The 20690-nt window shown below is 36.7% G+C and overlaps 1 protein-coding gene across 1 annotated transcript in view; it reads right to left on the minus strand.

Moving 5' to 3' along the window:
• LOC110444335 (rho GTPase-activating protein 190-like) overlaps positions 1-20690 on the minus strand; it is a 97817-nt gene that overhangs the window by 18237 nt on the left and 58890 nt on the right. The window contains exons 20-22 of the mRNA XM_021488722.1: positions 19334-19386; positions 18232-18387; positions 2233-2404 (exon numbers count right to left, since the gene is read on the minus strand). Coding sequence (XP_021344397.1) covers positions 2233-2404; positions 18232-18387; positions 19334-19386 — 381 coding nt within the window. The remainder of the gene's footprint in view (positions 1-2232; positions 2405-18231; positions 18388-19333; positions 19387-20690) is intronic.

Raw genomic sequence — 20690 nt, forward strand, 5'->3', positions numbered from 1 at the left:
GTCAGGTTAGTCGGTCTAATATGACAACCTATAGGTCAGGTTAGTCGGTCTAATATGACAACCTATTGGTCAGGTTAGTCGGTCTAATATGACAACCTATATGTCAGGTTAGTCGGTCTAATATGACAACCTATTTGTCAGGTTAGTCGGTCTAATATGACATCCTGTGGGGTCCAGCATTCGGTCAGATTAAAGAAGAAGTCAGAATATACAGGTCTTATTTTAAAGTTTGCAAAAGAAACATCAATAAAGGATGATGGCGATTTAAAAGGATGTAAAAACACAAAGGTCGTATATGGAGTTCATTGTTAACAACCATGTGATTATCCCAAATTGGCATGATGGAATTCTGGGATGTCTTATCAATGGAACACTTACATGAAAACATTCAAATTAATTAAACCAATGGTAGTAAAATTAATCAAAACCAATCAGGATAGCATTTGTAATATTCCATTGTGAGCTCTGCCCACCAGGTCGGACTGCCATCCTTCAGAATCTACAGAATTGTGAGCTCTGCACACCAGGTCGGACTGCCATCCTTCAGAATCTAAAGAATTTCCTTAGAGAAGTGTCTCTATGTAATTGACCAGATCTGTGTGTGTTGGATGAATTTGAAATTATTAACTGTAGTGTAAGTTTATTATCTCTATCGTTAACACATAGTTCTGAAACATGGTAGTGGCCATGCTTAAACATGACAACACCACAATCTCACAATTATTGTTCCTTGTGTGAAATGTTATTGAAGAAAAATATGAAGAAAAGCCTCCTTCCATTGGGCATAGATAAAAATATATGGAAAGAGATGGTCCAATGGAAGCTGTAATAATCGTGATCATAACATCATGTTCCGAAGGATGACAAGTTCATTTTCAATATCATAAGGCAGGAAATAACTAAGTGATGTCAGTTGCTCAAGTTTGATATTTAAAACATGAATGTATGATGTCTATAAGCTCATCACCTGCCTTACAACGTGGACAGGGGTTAACACAGCACAGCAAACACAATGTCGTACAGAGATGTTTATAACTTCACTGGTAATAACACATGTGACCAAACTTAAGTTTCCATCAAGTCACATGATAACAACATGTTATAAATAGTTAACTTGATTGCTTCACCACTTTAACCCATTCACCTCTAAAGTCACATGATAACAACATGTTATAAATAGTTAACTTGACTGCTACATGACCAAAACATTTTACTTATATGGTCATATACATGACCAAAATGCCACTACCCATGATGTGACAATGAAACATAATAATAACTTTAGCATGAAAATGCATTGTGATGCACAGCCGTAACAATAGCCACACAGGGCCTGTGTTTCTGCTCACAGCAACACAAACAATTTTACATGCAATAAATTTAAGCTTATGTTTTTAACTCAATGAAAACTCAATTCTAGTATCATGTAGTACTTACGACGGACTTTCACTGGAAAGAAGGTAAGCATAATATAAATTTTAAGAGGATGATAGCATGGTCAGCCAAAGGGAAACAATTCTAATATATGGCCCCTATGAGGGAGACAGTCAAAATGAGGCCAATTATAAAGGAAAGAATTGGTATGTTGCCCCTTTAAAGGAAACATTGATTATGTGGCCTCTATAAGGGGAACAGGTGGCCCAAATAAGGGAAACATTCTTTTTGTGGCCCCTATAAGGGGAACATGTGGCCCAAATAAGGGAAACATTTTATTCTGTGGCCAGTGTATGGGGAACATGTGGCCGGTGTAAGGGGAACATGTGGCCCAAATAAGGGAAACATTCATTATGATGCCCCTATAAAGAGAACATGTTGGCCAAGTAAGGGAAATGTTCATTCATAGGCCCCTATAAGGAGTTCATGTGGCTTAATTATGGGAAACAAACACTATGTTGGTCCTAAAAAGGAAAAATTCAGTATATACGGCCCTTATAATCATTGTATATCACAAATGAATGAACAGTTCCCCACAGCAAAATCAATAAGAACAGCATATTTTCTCTTTCAAAAACAAATCCTTATTTTAGATGTAATGGTGTATGTACTGTTGTACTGCAACAACTACTTCAGGTTTTACTAACTAATAAAAAGATGTACCATTTCAGGAAAACAACACTTAAGCTCCTTCACCTTATCTGAATATTTGTATTTAAGCTTTCAACTTGTAGCCTAATCTGGGCAGGAGAATGGACACACCATTTAGCAGTAGAGGTAACCTAGGGTGACAATTACCTTCAGCATCAATATATTCCACACAGGTCTCCACAAACTGCGGGAGGGAGGGGTTGGTCGGGGACATAGGGAATCCCTGCAGTCTACATCCACTTTCGGATATTCCCGCACCCCGACTGTCTTTTTTCTTGTTCTTCTTTTGCATCTTCTGCTGTTCCTTCTGCTTCCTCTCCTAAAACAAGAAGGTCAGAGGTCACTAATATATTATTTTTATAGCTTACAGAAAACATTATACAATGTATACATGTTTATCTCAGATTTCACCTCAATCACATGCTCAAAAGGATCGATACCAAAAGAAAACAAAAGAATCTCATTTAGTTTAACTTCTCTCTTTTTATCTTTGTTAGTGGCCTTATACTTGATGTAGTTTCTGTGCCCGATTCTAGGGCCTAAGAACATGACGAAGTGTAAGTCTGCGCCCTGTACGGAGTCAGATTCTGTACCTCTTCTGATCCCGCTGTAGTATCCTCATTATTTGGCTTCGTCACGGTTGAGTATGGCATCACTTGGACTGAGGCGCTACACCCCATAATGCTAGCAGGTACTGTCTGTCATACACAGACACATACATCAACAGTGTTTTCAGAATAAGCATGCCCCATAACACACAAAGTTAACATTCTCTGACTATAGTGTCATTGACAGTGACACCAATACCAACAGTAACCTTAGTGACAGGATAGAAAATACGGTGACACCATCTTTGTTCATCACATCCTTCATTCCAAAATATTCAGACGCCACATATTAGCCCACTTCAGAAAGCTAGAGAAGTCACATTGTAAATGATGGCTGTACTGGTCACTCTTTAGTCAGTGAACTTGAAGGACTATGACTGGTCGCTCTTTAGTCAGTGAACTTGAAGGACTATGGCTGGTCACTCTTTAGTCAGTGAAATTGAAGGACTATGACTGGTCACTCTTTAGTCAGGGAACTTGAAGGACTATGACTGGTCACTCTTTAGTCAGTGAACTTGAAGGACTATGACTGGTCGCTCTTTACTCAAACAGTACATACAGGTATTGTCCTGTTCCCGACCTGGATGATTAAAATATGGAAACATCTTTATACCTGGAGATATTGTACATTAACTGAAGCTTACTCCCAACTTTTATGTAAGAATATTGGGTTAACCATTCAATGGGAACACTACAGAGTTGGACATTTAATTCTACAATGTGAAACCTGGCAAGCTACATACAACGGACTATTAAACAAATTACAAATGAACATATTTTTTATTGAGTCAACATTTAATCTTCTTATACAAAAAAACCCCTGTTGTAACTGTGTTCTTTATGTAACAGCTAGGTGTTAAGCTCGTGTTTTGTTGTAAATCGTAAATCAGTTACCTTATTTTATTGTAATAGCACATGTTTGGTGTACACGTATAAAATTCCCACCCTCCAGTTTGACCATTGCTACAGCTGAGATTCATACTTAGAAAAAAGCATTTACAATTTTTTTATACTAGTGAAATAAATTTCTGGCATGAAAAAATAATATATTTTTTAATGTTCTATACAGTCAACTGACCAGACGGTGAACGGCAATTACTTTGAAATTAATACTAATAAAAACATGTGACTGTCATTATAATGGCATGGCCTGCATTGTTTGTTGACAACCCTTTGACATGAAATTATTTCAATTCAATAACATGTGTACCTCTTTCAAATTTTGTGAAAAGAGAGTTCTTTGTTTCTTGATCAATACCAACTACACCACTTGACATAAAAATTGCCCCATCCCTTACAAAATGTCCTATTTATTTTCTGTTCCAACTTACAGTAAAGTAACACTAAATACCCAATATTCTCCAGTAAAATAACACTAAATACCCAACATTCTCCAGTAAAGTAACACTAAATATCCAACATTCTCCAGTAAAGTAACACTAAATATCCAACATTCTCCAGTAAAGTAATCCAACATTATCCAGTAAAGTAACACTAAATATCCAACATTCTCCAGTAAAGTAATGCAACATTATCCAGTAAAGTAACACTAAATATCCAACATTCTCCAGTAAAATAACACTTAATACCCAACATTCCCCAGTAAAGTAACACTACTAAATACCCAACATTCTCCAGTAAAGTAACACTAAATACCCAACATTCTCCAGTAAAGTAACACTTAATACCCAACATTCCGCAGTAAAGTAACACTACTAAATATCCAACATTCTCCAGTAAAGTATCACTACTAAATACCCAACATTCTCCAGGAAGTAACAATACTAAATATCCGACATTCTCCAGTAAAGTATCACTACTAAATATCCAACATTCTCCAGGAAGTAACACTACCAAATATCCAACATTCTCCAGTAAAGTAACACTAAATATCCAACATTCTCCAGTAAAATAACACTTAATACCCAACATTCTCCAGTAAAGTAACACTAAATATCCAACATTCTCCAGGAAGTAACACTACTAAATATCCAACATTCTCCAGTAAAGTATCACTACTAAATATCCAACATTCTCCAGTAAAGTAACACTAAATACCCAACAATATCCAGTAAAGTAACACTAAATACCCAACATTCTCCAGTAAAGTAACACTAAATACCCAACATTCTCCAGTAAAGTAACACTACTAAATACCCAACATTCTCCAGGAAGTAACACTACTAAATACCCAACATTCTCCAGGAAGTAACACTAAATACCCAACATTCTCCAGTAAAGTAACACTACTAAATACCCAACATTCTCCAGTAAAGTAACACTAAATATCCAACATTCTCCAGAAAAGTAACACCACTAAATATCCAACATTCTCCAGTAAAGTATCACTACTAAATACCCAACATTCTCCAGGAAGTAACACTACTAAATATCCAACATTCTCCAGTAAAGTAACACTAAATATCCAACATTCTCCAGTAAAGTAACACTAAATACCCAACATTCCCCAGTAAAGTAACACTAAACATCCAACATTCTCCAGTAAAATAACACTTAATACCCAATATTCCCCAGTAAAGTAACACTAAATACCCAACATTCCCCAGTAAAGTAACACTACTAAATATCCAACATTCTCCAGTAAAGTAACACTACTAAATATCCAACATTCTCCAGTAAAATAACACTAAATACCCAACATTCTCCAGTAAAGTAACACTAAACATCCAACATTCTCCAGTAAAATAACACTAAATACCCAACATTCTCCAGTAAAGTAACACTAAACATCCAACATTCTCCAGTAAAATAACACTAAATACCCAACATTCTCCAGTAAAGTAACACTAAACATCCAACATTCTCCAGTAAAATAACACTAAATACCCAACATTCCCCAGTAAAGTAACACTAAACATCCAACATTCTCCAGTAAAATAACACTAAATACCCAACATTCTCCAGTAAAGTAACACTAAACATCCAACATTCTCCAGTAAAATAACACTAAATACCCAACATTCCCCAGTAAAGTAACACTAAACATCCAACATTCTCCAGTAAAATAACACTAAATACCCAACATTCCCCAGTAAAGTAACACTAAATACCCAACATTCCCCAGTAAAGTAACACTACTAAATATCCAACATTCTCCAGTAAAGTAACACTACTAAATATCCAACATTCTCCAGTAAAATAACACTAAATACCCAACATTCTCCAGTAAAGTAACACTAAACATCCAACATTCTCCAGTAAAATAACACTAAATACCCAACATTCCCCAGTAAAGTAACACTAAACATCCAACATTCTCCAGTAAAATAACACTAAATACCCAACATTCCCCAGTAAAGTAACACTAAATACCCAACATTCCCCAGTAAAGTAACACTAAATACCCAACATTCCCCAGTAAAGTAACACTAAATACCCAACATTCCCCAGTAAAGTAACACTAAATACCCAACATTCCCCAGTAAAGTAACACTAAATACCCAACATTCCCCAGTAAAGTAACACTAAATACCCAACATTCCCCAGTAAAGTAACACTAAATACCCAACATTCCCCAGTAAAGTAACACTAAATACCCAACATTCCCCAGTAAAGTAACACTAAATACCCAACATTCCCCAGTAAAGTAACACTAAATACCCAACATTCCCCAGTAAAGTAACACTAAATACCCAACATTCCCCAGTAAAGTAACATTTAAATCCAACAATTCCTATTTAAGTGATTCTACATACATAACAATCTTTGGTTACAATACACACCTAACAATCTTGAATAGGTAAACTCAACTTTGCACAAACTTTTCACAGACATGAAATTAACTGTGCATGACATTGAAATTGTATAATACACTATTACTTATCCTAACTAGTATAGGAACCGTTCACAAAACACTATAAGGCTCAAAATATACTCATATCAAGTACATTTGGTTTAGAAGTATATAAAACCACATTTAGCAACTTTCTATCACATGCCTGTGTAAACCTGTGATCAGGAAAGTTAACATACTAGGTACAGTTAATATGTAGGTAGAGACTAGGTGTTAACTAGTAGGTTATTAAGTTTCATGAAGGAGGTATCTCCTCGAAATCAATAATTTCCATCTTATCAACAGGAAACAAATGTTATGTATCCGTGGTAACACTGTCATGATCACATGACCAATCAATGTAGGTATCAGCTATTTCTGTACTTGAAAACATGTCCATAGTTTATATCTATTTAATGTTAATTAGCTTCAAAGTGTTCAGAAACACTCTGAATACCATCATTGTCATACAAATGATAGGACCTATACATTTTTATCATGTGATACCTTGACCATCATTTTTCTAAAATGTCAAGTCAAATACCCTCCCATAAGCTAAACATTTTAAAGAATTGTTTTAAAATCTGGGTAAAGTAACATTCTAGACAAACAAACCTCATTGTTTTAAACTCCCCAAAATTTCATCTCAAAACCTTGTTTTTAGATATTTTTCACAATTTGACTTCCGCCAAATACCAACAAACAAGTCCAACTCCAACAGATCTCTATCTTTAACTCTGTACATTCCTTATCCTAAATCATTGACCTGCTGCTTAATAAATGCAAGTAATAAATTCTGGCCTGATCTTTATATCTGTGTATCAATGAGTTCACGTGGGTGCATGTTGAAAGCTTTGTAAACATAAGATAAGTACATTTCCATGTATGGTGAGAACTTAATGAGTGTTGAGGATTCCAGGTCTTTTAATCACAGACTGTGTGTGGTTGGTATACCACTAGATTGATCACAGACTGTGCGTGGTTGGTGTACCACCAGATTGATCACAGACTGTGTGATTGATGTAACACCAGATTGATCACAGACTGTGTGGTTGATGTACCACCAGATTGTTCACAGACTGTGTGGTTGATGTACCACCAGGTTGATCACAGACTGTGTGTCGCAGGGTGGTGTGCCACCAGATTTATCACAGACTGTGTGCTTGATGTACCACCAGATTTATCACAGACTGTGTGCTTGATGTACCACCAGATTTATCACAGACTGTGCATGGTTGGTGTACACCAGATTTATCACAGACTGTGCATGGTTGGTGTACACCAGATTTATCACAGACTGTGTGTCACAGGTTGCTGTACCACCAGATTTATCACAGTCTATGTGTTGTTGATGTACAACCAGATATATCACAGACTGTGTGGTTGATGTACAACCAGATATATCACAGACTGTGTGGTTGATGTACAACCAGATATATCACAGACTGTGTGGTTGATGTACCACCAGATTTATCACAGACTATGTGTGGTTGATGCACAACCAGATTCATCACAGACTTTGTGTGGTTGATGTACAACCAGATATATCACAGACTGTGTGGTTGATGTACCACCAGATATATTACAGACTGTGTGGTTGACGTACCACCAGATTGATCACAGAATGTGTGTGGTTGATGTACCCCCAGATTGATCACAGACTGTGTGATTGATGTACCACCAGATTGATCACAGGCTGTGTGGTTGATGTACCACCAGTTTGATAACAGACTTTGTGTGGTTGATGTAACACCAGATTTATCACAGACTGTGCATGGTTGGTGTACACCAGATTTATCACAGACTGTGTGGTTAATATACCACCAGATTGATCACAGACTGTGTGGGTGATGTACAACCAGATTCATCACAGACTTTGTGTGGTTGATGTAACACCAGATTTATCACAGACTGTGCATGGTTGGTGTACACCAGATTTATCACAGACTGTGCATGGTTGGTGTACACCAGATTTATCACAGACTGTGTGTGGTTGATGGACCACCAGATTTATCACAGACTGTGCATGGTTGGTGTACACCAGATTTATCACAGACTGTGTGCTTGATGTACCACCAGATTTATCACAGTCTGGGTGTGGTTGATGTACACCAGATTTATCACAGACTGTGCATGGTTGGTGTACACCAGATTTATCACAGACTGTGCATGGTTGGTGTACACCAGATTTATCACAGACTGTGTGCTTGATGTACCACCAGATTTATCACAGACTGTGTGTGGTTGATGTACAACAAGATTTATCAATCACTTCCTCTCTCTAGACCCGATACCAAATGATGACTGTGACTAATGTATATACATATACAGCTGTCCATCACTGTATGTGTATAACCACAGGAGATCAGAGCTCTATCAATATGGTAGGAATGTAGCTCCTATAGTCAAGGTACATTCTATACAGGTCTACCCCAAACAAAGTGTACAAAGAAGTAAAACTAATTTTGTCAAATATATTTCAAACTCTTTTACATTTTCTGTCCAATGGATAAATATCAATTCATAACCAACAAATCCCATAACATGCGAATAGAGAAATGTCCTAGCGTATAGAGAAATGTCCCAGCGTATAGAGAAACGTCCCATGGTATAGAGAAATGTCCCATGGTATAGAGAAATGTCCCAGCGTATAGAGAAATGTCCCAGCATATAGAGAAATGTCCCATGGTATAGAAAAATGTCCCAGCGTATAGAGAAATGTCCCAGTGTATAGAGAAATGTCCCAGTGTATAGAGAAATGTCCCAGCGTATAGAGAAATATCCCATGGTATAGAGAAATGTCCCAGCGTATAGAGAAATGTTCCAGCGTATAGAGAAATGTCCCATGGTATAGAGAAATGTCCCAGTGTATAGAGAAATGTCCCAGCGTAAAGAGAAATGTCCCAGCGTATAGAGAAATGTCCCAGCGTATAGAGAAATGTCCCAGGGTATAGATAAAAGTCCCAGCATATAGAGAAATGTCCCAGAATATAGAGAAATGTCCCAGCATATAGAGAAATGTCTCATGGTATAGAGAAATGTCCAAGTGTATAGAGAAATGTCCCATGGTAAAGAGAAATGTCCCAGCGTATAGAGAAATGTCCCATGGTATAGAGAAATGTCCCAGAGTATAGAGAAATATCCCAGTGTATAGAGAAATGTCCCAGGATATAGAGAAATTCCCATGGTATAGAGAACTGTCCCATGGTATAGAGAACTGTCCCATGGTATAGAGAAATGTCCCAGCATATAGAGAAATGTCCCAGCGTATGGAGAAATGTCCCAGCGTATGGAGAAATGTCCCAGCGTATGGAAAAATGTCCCAGCGTATAGAGAAATGTCCCAGCGTATAGAGAAATGTCCCCGCGTATAGAGAAATGTCCCAGTGTATAGAGAAATGTCCCAGTGTATAGAGAAATGTCCCAGCGTTTAGAGAAATGTCCAGCGTATAGAGAAATGTTCAAGCATATAGAGAAATGTCCCATGGTATAGAGAAATGTCCCAGTGTATAGAGAAATGTCCCAGCGTATAGAGAAATGTTCCAGCGTATAGAGAAATGTCCTAGGGTATAGAGAAATGTCCCAGCGTATAGAGAAATGTCCCAGCATATAGAGAAATGTCCCAGAATATAGAGAAATGTCCCATGGTATAGAGAAATGTCTCATGGTATAGAGAAATGTCCCAGTGTATAGAGAAATGTCCAAGTGTATAGAGAAATGTCCCAGCGTATAGAGAAATGTCCCAGCGTATAGAGAAATGCCCCATGGTATAGAGAAATGTCCCAGCGTATAGAGAAATGTCCCATGGTAAAGAGAAATGTCCCAGCGTATAGAGAAATGTCCCAGCGTATAGAGAAATGTCCCAGCTATTCATTTAAACTGATATTTTAAAGCAATAAATATGCTACATGTGTACTGCCATCCTAATGTTTTCATCTCATCAATTTACTTTTTATAAACATGCACCTTATTCAATAGTTAGTTATGACACATTTCTATTTTTAGATTGGCTCTCCGTCCCGCTTAATTAACCAGTACTCTGACCATATTTCAATTTTTGAAAGTCCTGTATTCTAACAACCCTTACCAGTACTCTGACCATATCTATTACTGAAAGTCATGTACTCTCACAACACTGACAAACACTGTGACCATATCTATTACTGAAAGTCCTGTTCTCTTACAACCCTTACTAGTACTCTGACCATATATCAATTTCTGAAAGTCCTGTATTCTAACACCCCTTACCAGTACTCTGACCATATCTATTACTGAAAGTCATGTACTCTTACACCCCTTACCAGTACTCTGACCATATCAATTACTGAAAGTCCTGTACTCTTACAACCCTTACTAGTACTCTGACCATATCAATTACTGAAAGTCATGTACTCTTACAACCCTTACTAGTACTCTGACCATATATCAATTTCTGAAAGTCCTGTATTCTAACAACCCTTACCAGTACTCTGACCATATCTATTACTGAAAGTCCTGTACTCTTACAACCCTTACTAGTACTCTGACCATGTATCAATTTCTGAAAGTCCTGTATTCTAACAACCCTTACTAGTACTCTGACCATATCAATTACTGAAAGTCCTGTATTCCTACAACCCTTACCAGTACTCTGACCATCTCAATTACTGAAAGCCCTGTATTCTTACAACCCTTACCAGTACTGTGACCATATCTATTACTGAAAGTCATGTACTCTTTCAATCATTACTAGTACTCTGACCAAATCTATTACTGAAAGTCATGTACTCTTTCAATCATTACTAGTACTCTGACCAAATCTATTACTGAAAGTCATGTACTCTTACAACCCTTACCAGTACTCTGATCATATCAATTACTGAAAGTCCTGTATTCCTACAACCCTTACCAGTACTCTGACCATCTCAATTACTGAAAGCCCTGTATTCTTACAACCCTTACCAGTACTGTGACCATATCTATTACTGAAAGTCATGAATTCTTATAACTCTTACCAGTACTCTGATCATATCTATTACTGAAAGTCCTGTACTCTCACAACCCTTACCAGTACTCTGACCATATTAATTACTGAAAGTCCTGTATTCTTACAGCCCTTACCAGTACTCTGACCATATCTATTTCTGAAAGTCCTGTACTCTTACAACCCTTCCCAGTACTCTGACCATATCTATTTCTGAAAGTCATGTACTCTTACAACCCTTACTAGTACTCTGACCATATCTATTACTGAAAGTCATGTATTCTTATAACTCTTACCAGTACTCTGATCATATCTATTACTGAAAGTCCTGTACTCTTACAACCCTTACCAGTACTCTGACCATATCTATTTCTGAAAGTCCTGTACTCTTACAACCCTTACCTGAGTATTCTGACCATATCTATTACTGAAAGTCCTGTATTCTTACAACACTGACAAACAATGTGACCATATCTATTACTGAAAGTCCTGTACTCTTACAACCCTTACTAGTACTCTGACCATATCTATATTACTGAAAGTCATGTACTCTTTCAACCCTTACTAGTACTCTGACCATATCTATTACTGAAAGTCATGTGCTCTCACAACACTGACAAACACTGTGACCATATCTATTACTGAAAGTCATGTATTCTTATAACCCTTACTAGTACTCTGACCATATCTATTACTGAAAGCCATGTTCTATTACAACCCTTACCAGTACTCTGACCATATCTATTAATGAAAGTCCTGTATTCTTACAACACTGACAAACACTGTGACCATATCTATTACTGAAAGTCCTGTGCTCTTACAACCCTTACTAGTACTCTGACCATATCGATTACTGAAAGTCATGTACTCTTACAACCCTTACCAATACTCTGACCATATCTATTAATGAAAGTCCTGTATTCTTACAACACTGACAAACACTGTGACCATATCTATTACTGAAAGTCATGTATTCTTATAACCCTTACTAGTACTCTGACCATATCTATTACTTAAAGTCCTGTACTCTTACAACCCTTACTAGTACTCTGTCCATATCTATTACTGAAAGTCCTGTACTCTTACAAACCTTACTAGTACTCAGACCATATCTATTACTGAAAGTCCTGTACTCTTACAACCCTTACCAGTACTCTGACCATAACTATTACTGAAAGTCATGTGCTCTCACAACACTGACAAACACTGTGACCATATCTATTACTGAAAGTCATATATTCTTACAACCCTTACCAGTACTCTGACCATATCTATTACTGAAAGTCATGTGCTCTCACAACACTGACAAACACTGTGACCATATCTATTACTGAAAGTCCTGTGCTCTTACAACCCTTACTAGTACTCTGACCATATAAATTACTGAAAGTCATGTACTCTTACAACCCTTACCAGTACTCTGACCATATCTATTAATGAAAGTCCTGTATTCTTACAACACTGACAAACACTGTGACCATATCCTCCAGTCATTAAACTCCATATCCACAGGCACAATATCCTTTAGGGATACTTTTGTAAATAGAATACAATGTAATACATGTTTCTGGCTAATCCAAGGTTTTCCTGATTAGTTGATCCGGGAGCCAGATTCTTCAGGGTACTTCCACACGGTACATTGTACACACCAGCTCTAGCAGACGACACCCAGTCACACAGGTGTTAACGTGGTCGATCATCTATAACGCTCATACAAGCAGCCTATTGAGAATGATCGTAAATGTAGGTCAATCTGGTTGCCATAGGTGACAAGTAAACATATCTTGGGTCCCAGACCTTTACACAGTGAATGTGAATTATGAATATTCATTAGGTCGAAGGCTAATATTATTGAATATATTCAATAGTTCAAAGGTTAATCTTTTTATTTATTTACAAGTTTAAAGGTTAATCATTTCTTTGCAAGTTCAAAGATAAATCCTTTAAGTTTATGAATTTAGTGTTACAAGTAATATTTACAATTCATTTAAATGTCAAAGCATTATCCCTCAGGCTGTGGGGGCCCAGAATAGACAGGGCCTTACCTTAGAGATGTATTGATTACTTACAGAACAGTGGACACACTTAACGTACCTACTCCATATATGGTAATAAAGGAATAAATCTTGTTGACGGGAAGATAAACAATCTATTGTTATTACTTACATGGTAATCTCATGATCCTGTAAAGGCCACCCTTACAATGTTGGAGGATGAGCTACAACTATGTGTTATGAATCTTTAAAACCTTAAGTTTGGTTTATTTCTTTCAGAGTAATGTTCCCTGGTCTGCTGGTCAACTTATTTGTTGTTGGTATGAAATTACTTTACTGGCAAAATATAATGGAACTATTCACCTAATCAGATCGAAGCATTTTGTTATATAAACATTAAAATTTCCTCATTAAAGAGTAAACTGAATTAAAAAGAAAGATTCTTTACTTTTTCAGTAACAATGGCTAATATAGGACCATTGTTAGTTAGTTAGTTAGCTGTGTAGTAGGACCTACACAGTATTTAACACAACATTCTTTGTATCAGTTTTGAATGGTCTCCCAACAGCCAGATCCACACATATTCCTACATATGCCTGCCTATATAGGGAGACACTGCCAAAAGTTTCAAAAGTAGAAAAATCCCAGATTCTCTTATGATACACATGCAATAGGATATACAGCAGGTATATTGTTGGTTTCTCCAATAAACTTCAGCTGATGACACCCCCATCCCCCCTTCTTTCTTTGATAGAGTCATGTAAACAGTAAATTCACCTTGAGGAACCATTTTGTATATTCTATCAAATCTCAAAAGTAAACATACAATTAAGGACCAAGGAAAACCTACAGAACAAATTTGAGAAAGATCTTTCCAGCATTTCCAGAGAAATAGCGAAAACGAACAGTCACTGTCAAAAATACAAGATAGGTGTCGGCTATTTTGTTTATTTAAACCATCTCAAAATTGAACATGTTAAATAAGAGACAAACAGGAACCTACATATAAAAATTGAGAAAGATCCCTGAAGTCTTTTCTGAGAAATAGCAATAAAAATCATTCACTGTCAAAATCCAAGATGGTCGCCCCCTCTGCCTTTTTTTTATAGGAACCATCTCAAAGTATAAAACATGCACAACAAGAGGCCAAGGGTAACCTACATATCAAATTTAAGAAAGATCACTCATGTACTTCTTGAGAAATAGAGATAACAAACGTCCACTGTCAAAATCAAAGATGGCTGCCTGTCATCTTAGATTCTAGAGAGGAATCCATACATCGTGTTATCTAATGCGACACTTTCGAAGAAGAGGGGGCGTGAGAAAATGATTCTACATTGAGGGATATCATTTTAATCAATGTTGAACTTCAAGGAAGTGGCAGTCAACTGATAAATATCAGTCGTTATCGGGACTTGCAGGTTCTACTACACGAAATGCTAAAAGAAAAGTAGAATGTGACATCTTATTGTCAGGACCATTTTTATTGACAGAAAAAAATGCCTGTGAAAACACAGTATCATATATATTATATTATGAATTAATTTAATGAGTTGTGTTGTGACAAATCTTTTTATTTTTCAGCTTTGAGTTTGGTATTGTGGATGAGGATGAGCTAGATCTGCTAGAAGACCAGTTCAATGAACGTAGAATGTACCTTTTGCATCATGAAAAATATTAAAGTTCTAATTTAATATCTACTTTTCTTATATTTTTTTGGCGAAAAAAGACGTTGCACACTATGACCCTCTTTTTTATTTTCATGAAAAGGGTCATCACCCTCTTTCAGTATATCTGGGGTTGGCAAATAATAAAATAAACAATAATTCTAGTTCACACTGGTAATATATAGAATAATCCCCATCTGTGACGAGCAGGTCTGTTCACTTGGATGGTTAACATATAATCCACAGGTCTAATTCCTTTAATTGAGAACAGAATACTTGCCCATCTTAAATGAACAACTGACTTCCCAGCCACTTTCTTCTTCTAAGGACTTATGGTCATATTTTGATGAAATTAGGTTATATTGTGCTGTTTAAATGTACTGAGAGTAAAGAGTACTTTCCTTCCAGCTCAAAAACGGTCCCACTTTGAAAGTCACCACTATATGGTCGGTGCAGTGACCTTTCCCATTCTATAACTACATATCCTCCCTATAGAAGTCATTAGAATTGCAGCAAATTCTGTAATATTCAGTCTATGGCAACCTGATATGTATAAACTTTGTTCTCCTACTTAAGTTTACCCTTTGATAAATTTGTGTCAAACTGCAAAGACAGCATGTAACATTTGGAATGCTGCATAGTTAGTACTACACTGATGAACTGCATCACCACTTAACAGATCACCATGTACATAACAGATCACCACGTACATAACAGATCACCACGTACATAACAGATCACCACATACATAACAGATCACCACCTACATAACAGATCACCATGTACATAACAGATCACCAGGTACATAACAGATCACCATGTACGTAACAGATCACCATGTACGTAACAGATCACCACTTAACAGATCACCATGTACATAACAGATCACCAAGTACATAACAGATCACCACGTACATAACAGATCACCACGTACATAACAGATCACCACGTACATAACAGATCACCACGTACATAACAGATCACCACGTACATAACAGATCACCACGTACATAACAGATCACCACGTACATAACAGATCACCACGTACATAACAGATCACCACGTACATAACAGATCACCACGTACATAACAGATCACCACGTACATAACAGATCACCACGTACATAACAGATCACCACGTACATAACAGATCACCACGTACATAACAGATCACCACGTACATAACAGATCACCACGTACATAACAGATCACCACGTACATAACAGATCACCACGTACATAACAGATCACCACGTACATAACAGATCACCACGTACATAACAGATCACCACGTACATAACAGATCACCACGTACATAACAGATCACCACGTACATAACAGATCACCACGTACATAACAGATCACCACGTACATAACAGATCACCACGTACATAACAGATCACCACGTACATAACAGATCACCACGTACATAACAGATCACCACGTACATAACAGATCACCACGTACATAACAGATCACCACGTACATAACAGATCACCACGTACATAACAGATCACCACGTACATAACAGATCACCACGTACATAACAGATCACCACGTACATAACAGATCACCACGTACATAACAGATCACCACGTACATAACAGATCACCACGTACATAACAGATCACCACGTACATAACAGATCACCACGTACATAACAGATCACCACGTACATAACAGATCACCACGTACATAACAGATCACCACGTACATAACAGATCACCACGTACATAACAGATCACCACGTACATAACAGATCACCACGTACATAACAGATCACCACGTACATAACAGATCACCACGTACATAACAGATCACCACGTACATAACAGATCACCACGTACATAACAGATCACCACGTACATAACAGATCACCACGTACATAACAGATCACCACGTACATAACAGATCACCACGTACATAACAGATCACCACGTACATAACAGATCACCACGTACATAACAGATCACCACGTACATAACAGATCACCACGTACATAACAGATCACCACGTACATAACAGATCACCACGTACATAACAGATCACCACGTACATAACAGATCACCACGTACATAACAGATCACCACGTACATAACAGATCACCACGTACATAACAGATCACCACGTACATAACAGATCACCACGTACATAACAGATCACCACGTACATAACAGATCACCACGTACATAACAGATCACCACGTACATAACAGATCACCACGTACATAACAGATCACCACGTACATAACAGATCACCACGTACATAACAGATCACCACGTACATAACAGATCACCACGTACATAACAGATCACCACGTACATAACAGATCACCATGTACATAACAGATCACCACGTACATAACAGATCACCACGTACATAACAGATCACCATGTACATAACAGATCACATCAAGACTATTATTCAGCCAGCTACGAAAACTACATGTATAATCAATCTAAATTCATAGTAAGATATCAAATACTGGGATCAGTGTGTGATTTTATGAAAATAAAACATCTCAATGTTGTGGAATAATATAGTTTTGTTTGCTTGTTGACATATAACTTTGTAGTGAAACACAGGGACTGTACTGTCAGTCAGCCAAAACCAAATATAATGTTCCATTTTGCGGGACAAGATTAATATCATGCTCTACTCCATTTATCCCTCGACCAACACGCCAGAAAAACAGTTTGATACATAAGGATCTCCATCCCACTGCAAGCAAATCACTACAGAATTCCACTGCAGTTTTCCACATCCAGTAACCATCACTGTAACCTCCCATGAATTTCTTTTTGGTTATAATTGTGCCAGGGTATAAATGTTGTCTGGGTAAACTCCATTGGTAAGAGTGACAGTAGCGTAATGCTGGCCTGGCTTCGCTACATTTTTACACTCAAAATACTGTTGTTGATTTATTTTATCTTGATCAATTTTTATCTTCATTACATTTTCATCAAAGTCCCACTATATATGGTCTTCTTTTCAGAAATGTTTTATCAATGCTGTTGTCAGGCTGGAAAACCCTTTCCAATGTGTAGTTAAAGTTTGTCAGTGGTATAGTGATCCTTTAAATGAATGATCACTTGAGAAAGGAGATCACTCCGCATTACTCACCTCCTCCTTTTTCCGCCGTTTTTCATCTTCCTTGATTTTCTGTTGTTCCTTGCGTTGTTTTTTCGAGGTTTTCATCTTGGAGGCCCAGCTGCCACTGTCATTGAGGTCAAGGTCGGCACTGTCCATACTTGTAGCCATCATCCCACCAAAACGATCCTATGGTAGAAAGATTGGATTGTTACTATTCTGCTTGTCCAATACATTTTGAGATTCAGTATTTTGACAAGAATTAAAGGCAGATTATTTTAATGTGCATTTAGAAGAGCAACCTAAGCTGAATTACTAAAGCATGTATCATGCATGTAGTACTTGTATTTACCCCGACATGGACATAACGATTCTCCTCAATGTGATTAATTAGGTGATATTTAAGAAGTAACTGAAGCAAAAAATGTGGGTCATTGATGAAAGTATTATCTATGTAGCACTAGTAGTTACCCGAATAGATGTAATGATTATTCTTAATGTGATATTGATATAATTATGATGGAATATGAAGCATGGGGTCAAATTCAGCCTCTGAAACTACATTTCAGTATAGCGACCCTTAGACTTACAGTTGTCCAGATATGGACTGAATGTTTCTTCTTAATGTGCAAGGCCCACAAACCCTGTTTCTGCATATCCTGTCAACTTTGTCGAGAATGGGGGAAAAGACAAGAGTTTCTATTTGGAAGGATAAAAATTGTTCGCATTCTATAAAATGCCAAAATTCAAGAGAATTCAACAAAAGCAAGAGCCCCGCCAGGTGCCTGACCATAACCCCCCCATCCCATAGTCTATTTTTAATAACAGTAACCTTGGCCTTGAAAACTGTTTAAACCCCTATTACTTATCTACATATCAGTGTATCAAAAAGTAAAATTTAAAAAGATCAGTCTTTTGGAAATCCAAGATCCCCCCCTCCCCTCCCCGAAACGAAGAATGAAGGTGTGGTGGACAGACAGACTGCCATTGTGATTACTATAGGGCACTTGTGTCTCTGATGCGGGACCTAATTAGCAGTAAGGACATGTCTGATACAGTAATGGAGCACACTCATGTTATCCTCAATGACAGTGATACAATGAGGACCACAACAATACACCCCAGATCTACTTACCCGCGGCAAAGTGGCGTACTCCCTCTCTCCGTACCCTAGGTCCCTGTAATGACCTGCAAAAAATATGACACTCTTGTAACAAAATATGTGAATCCAAGCATGAAGATAAGTTTACACAGTTAATAGAAACAAAACTATTTCATCTGTCAGTTGTTTATTTGATAGGTAATAAAACAGTTTGCTGTTAAATATTATATAAGAAATATTCAATCAAAATTGTGCACAGGGCCATCAGACCTGCGATTTGTTTTGCCCGGGTTTTAGAGCAGACTGGTCATTTCGTATATAACTTTGTCCCTATAATTCAGCGACTCCACTATTCACACAGTTGTAGCTGACAAAATGGTTCCTCGATTACTGCGGCTTAACAATGCCAAAATCACCAATTATTTATGATTAGTCCAAAACATTTATTATTATCAGGGTTCTTTATCATTCATGAAGCTGTTATATTGTTATGAAGATTGTTCATTATTTATCAGGGTTGTTAACTCATTCACCCGTTTCATAATGAACTATTCCAACCTGAATTGAACGAGTTTATCAAGGCTGTTTATTATATATCAACACCGGTTATCAATTTCTGTTTGTTTGTTTTTTTCAATAATTTCTCACTCTAGTTTATTATTTATCAAGACCACTCTTTATTTATCAAAGGTGTTAAATTATTTTTTAAGGGCCTTTATCAATTATGAATACTGTTTCTGATTTATAAAGCCTGTTTATAATATACTATATATCAACTCTGTTTAGCTTTCATCAATACTGTTTCTGATTTATAAAGACTGTTTATATTATACTATATATCAAATCTGTTTATCTTTCATCAATACTGTTTCTGATTTATAAAGCCTGTTTATATTATACTATATATCAAATCTGTTTATCTTTCATCAATACTGTTTCTGATTTATAAAGACTGTTTATATTATACTATATATCAAATCTGTTTATCTTTCATCAATACTGTTTCTGATTTATAAAGCCTGTTTATATTATACTATATATCAAATCTGTTTATCATTTGTTGAAGCTGTTTCTGATTTATAAAGCCTGTTTATAGTATACTATATATCAAATCTGTTTATCGTTTGTTGAAGCTGTTTCTGATTTATAAAGTCTGTTTATATTATACTATATATCAAATCTGTTTATCGTTTGTTGAAGCTGTTTCTGATAGATAAAGCCTGTTTATATTATACTATATATCAAATCTGTTTATCTTTCATCAATACTGTTTCTGATTTATAAAGACTGTTTATATTATACTATATATCAAATCTGTTTATCTTTCATCAATACTGTTTCTGATTTATAAAGCCTGTTTATATTATACTATATATCAAATCTGTTTATC

Source organism: Mizuhopecten yessoensis, unplaced genomic scaffold (assembly GCF_002113885.1).
Source record: "Mizuhopecten yessoensis strain PY_sf001 unplaced genomic scaffold, ASM211388v2 scaffold2041, whole genome shotgun sequence".
In the NCBI taxonomy this organism is placed as follows: Eukaryota; Metazoa; Mollusca; class Bivalvia; order Pectinida; family Pectinidae; genus Mizuhopecten; species Mizuhopecten yessoensis.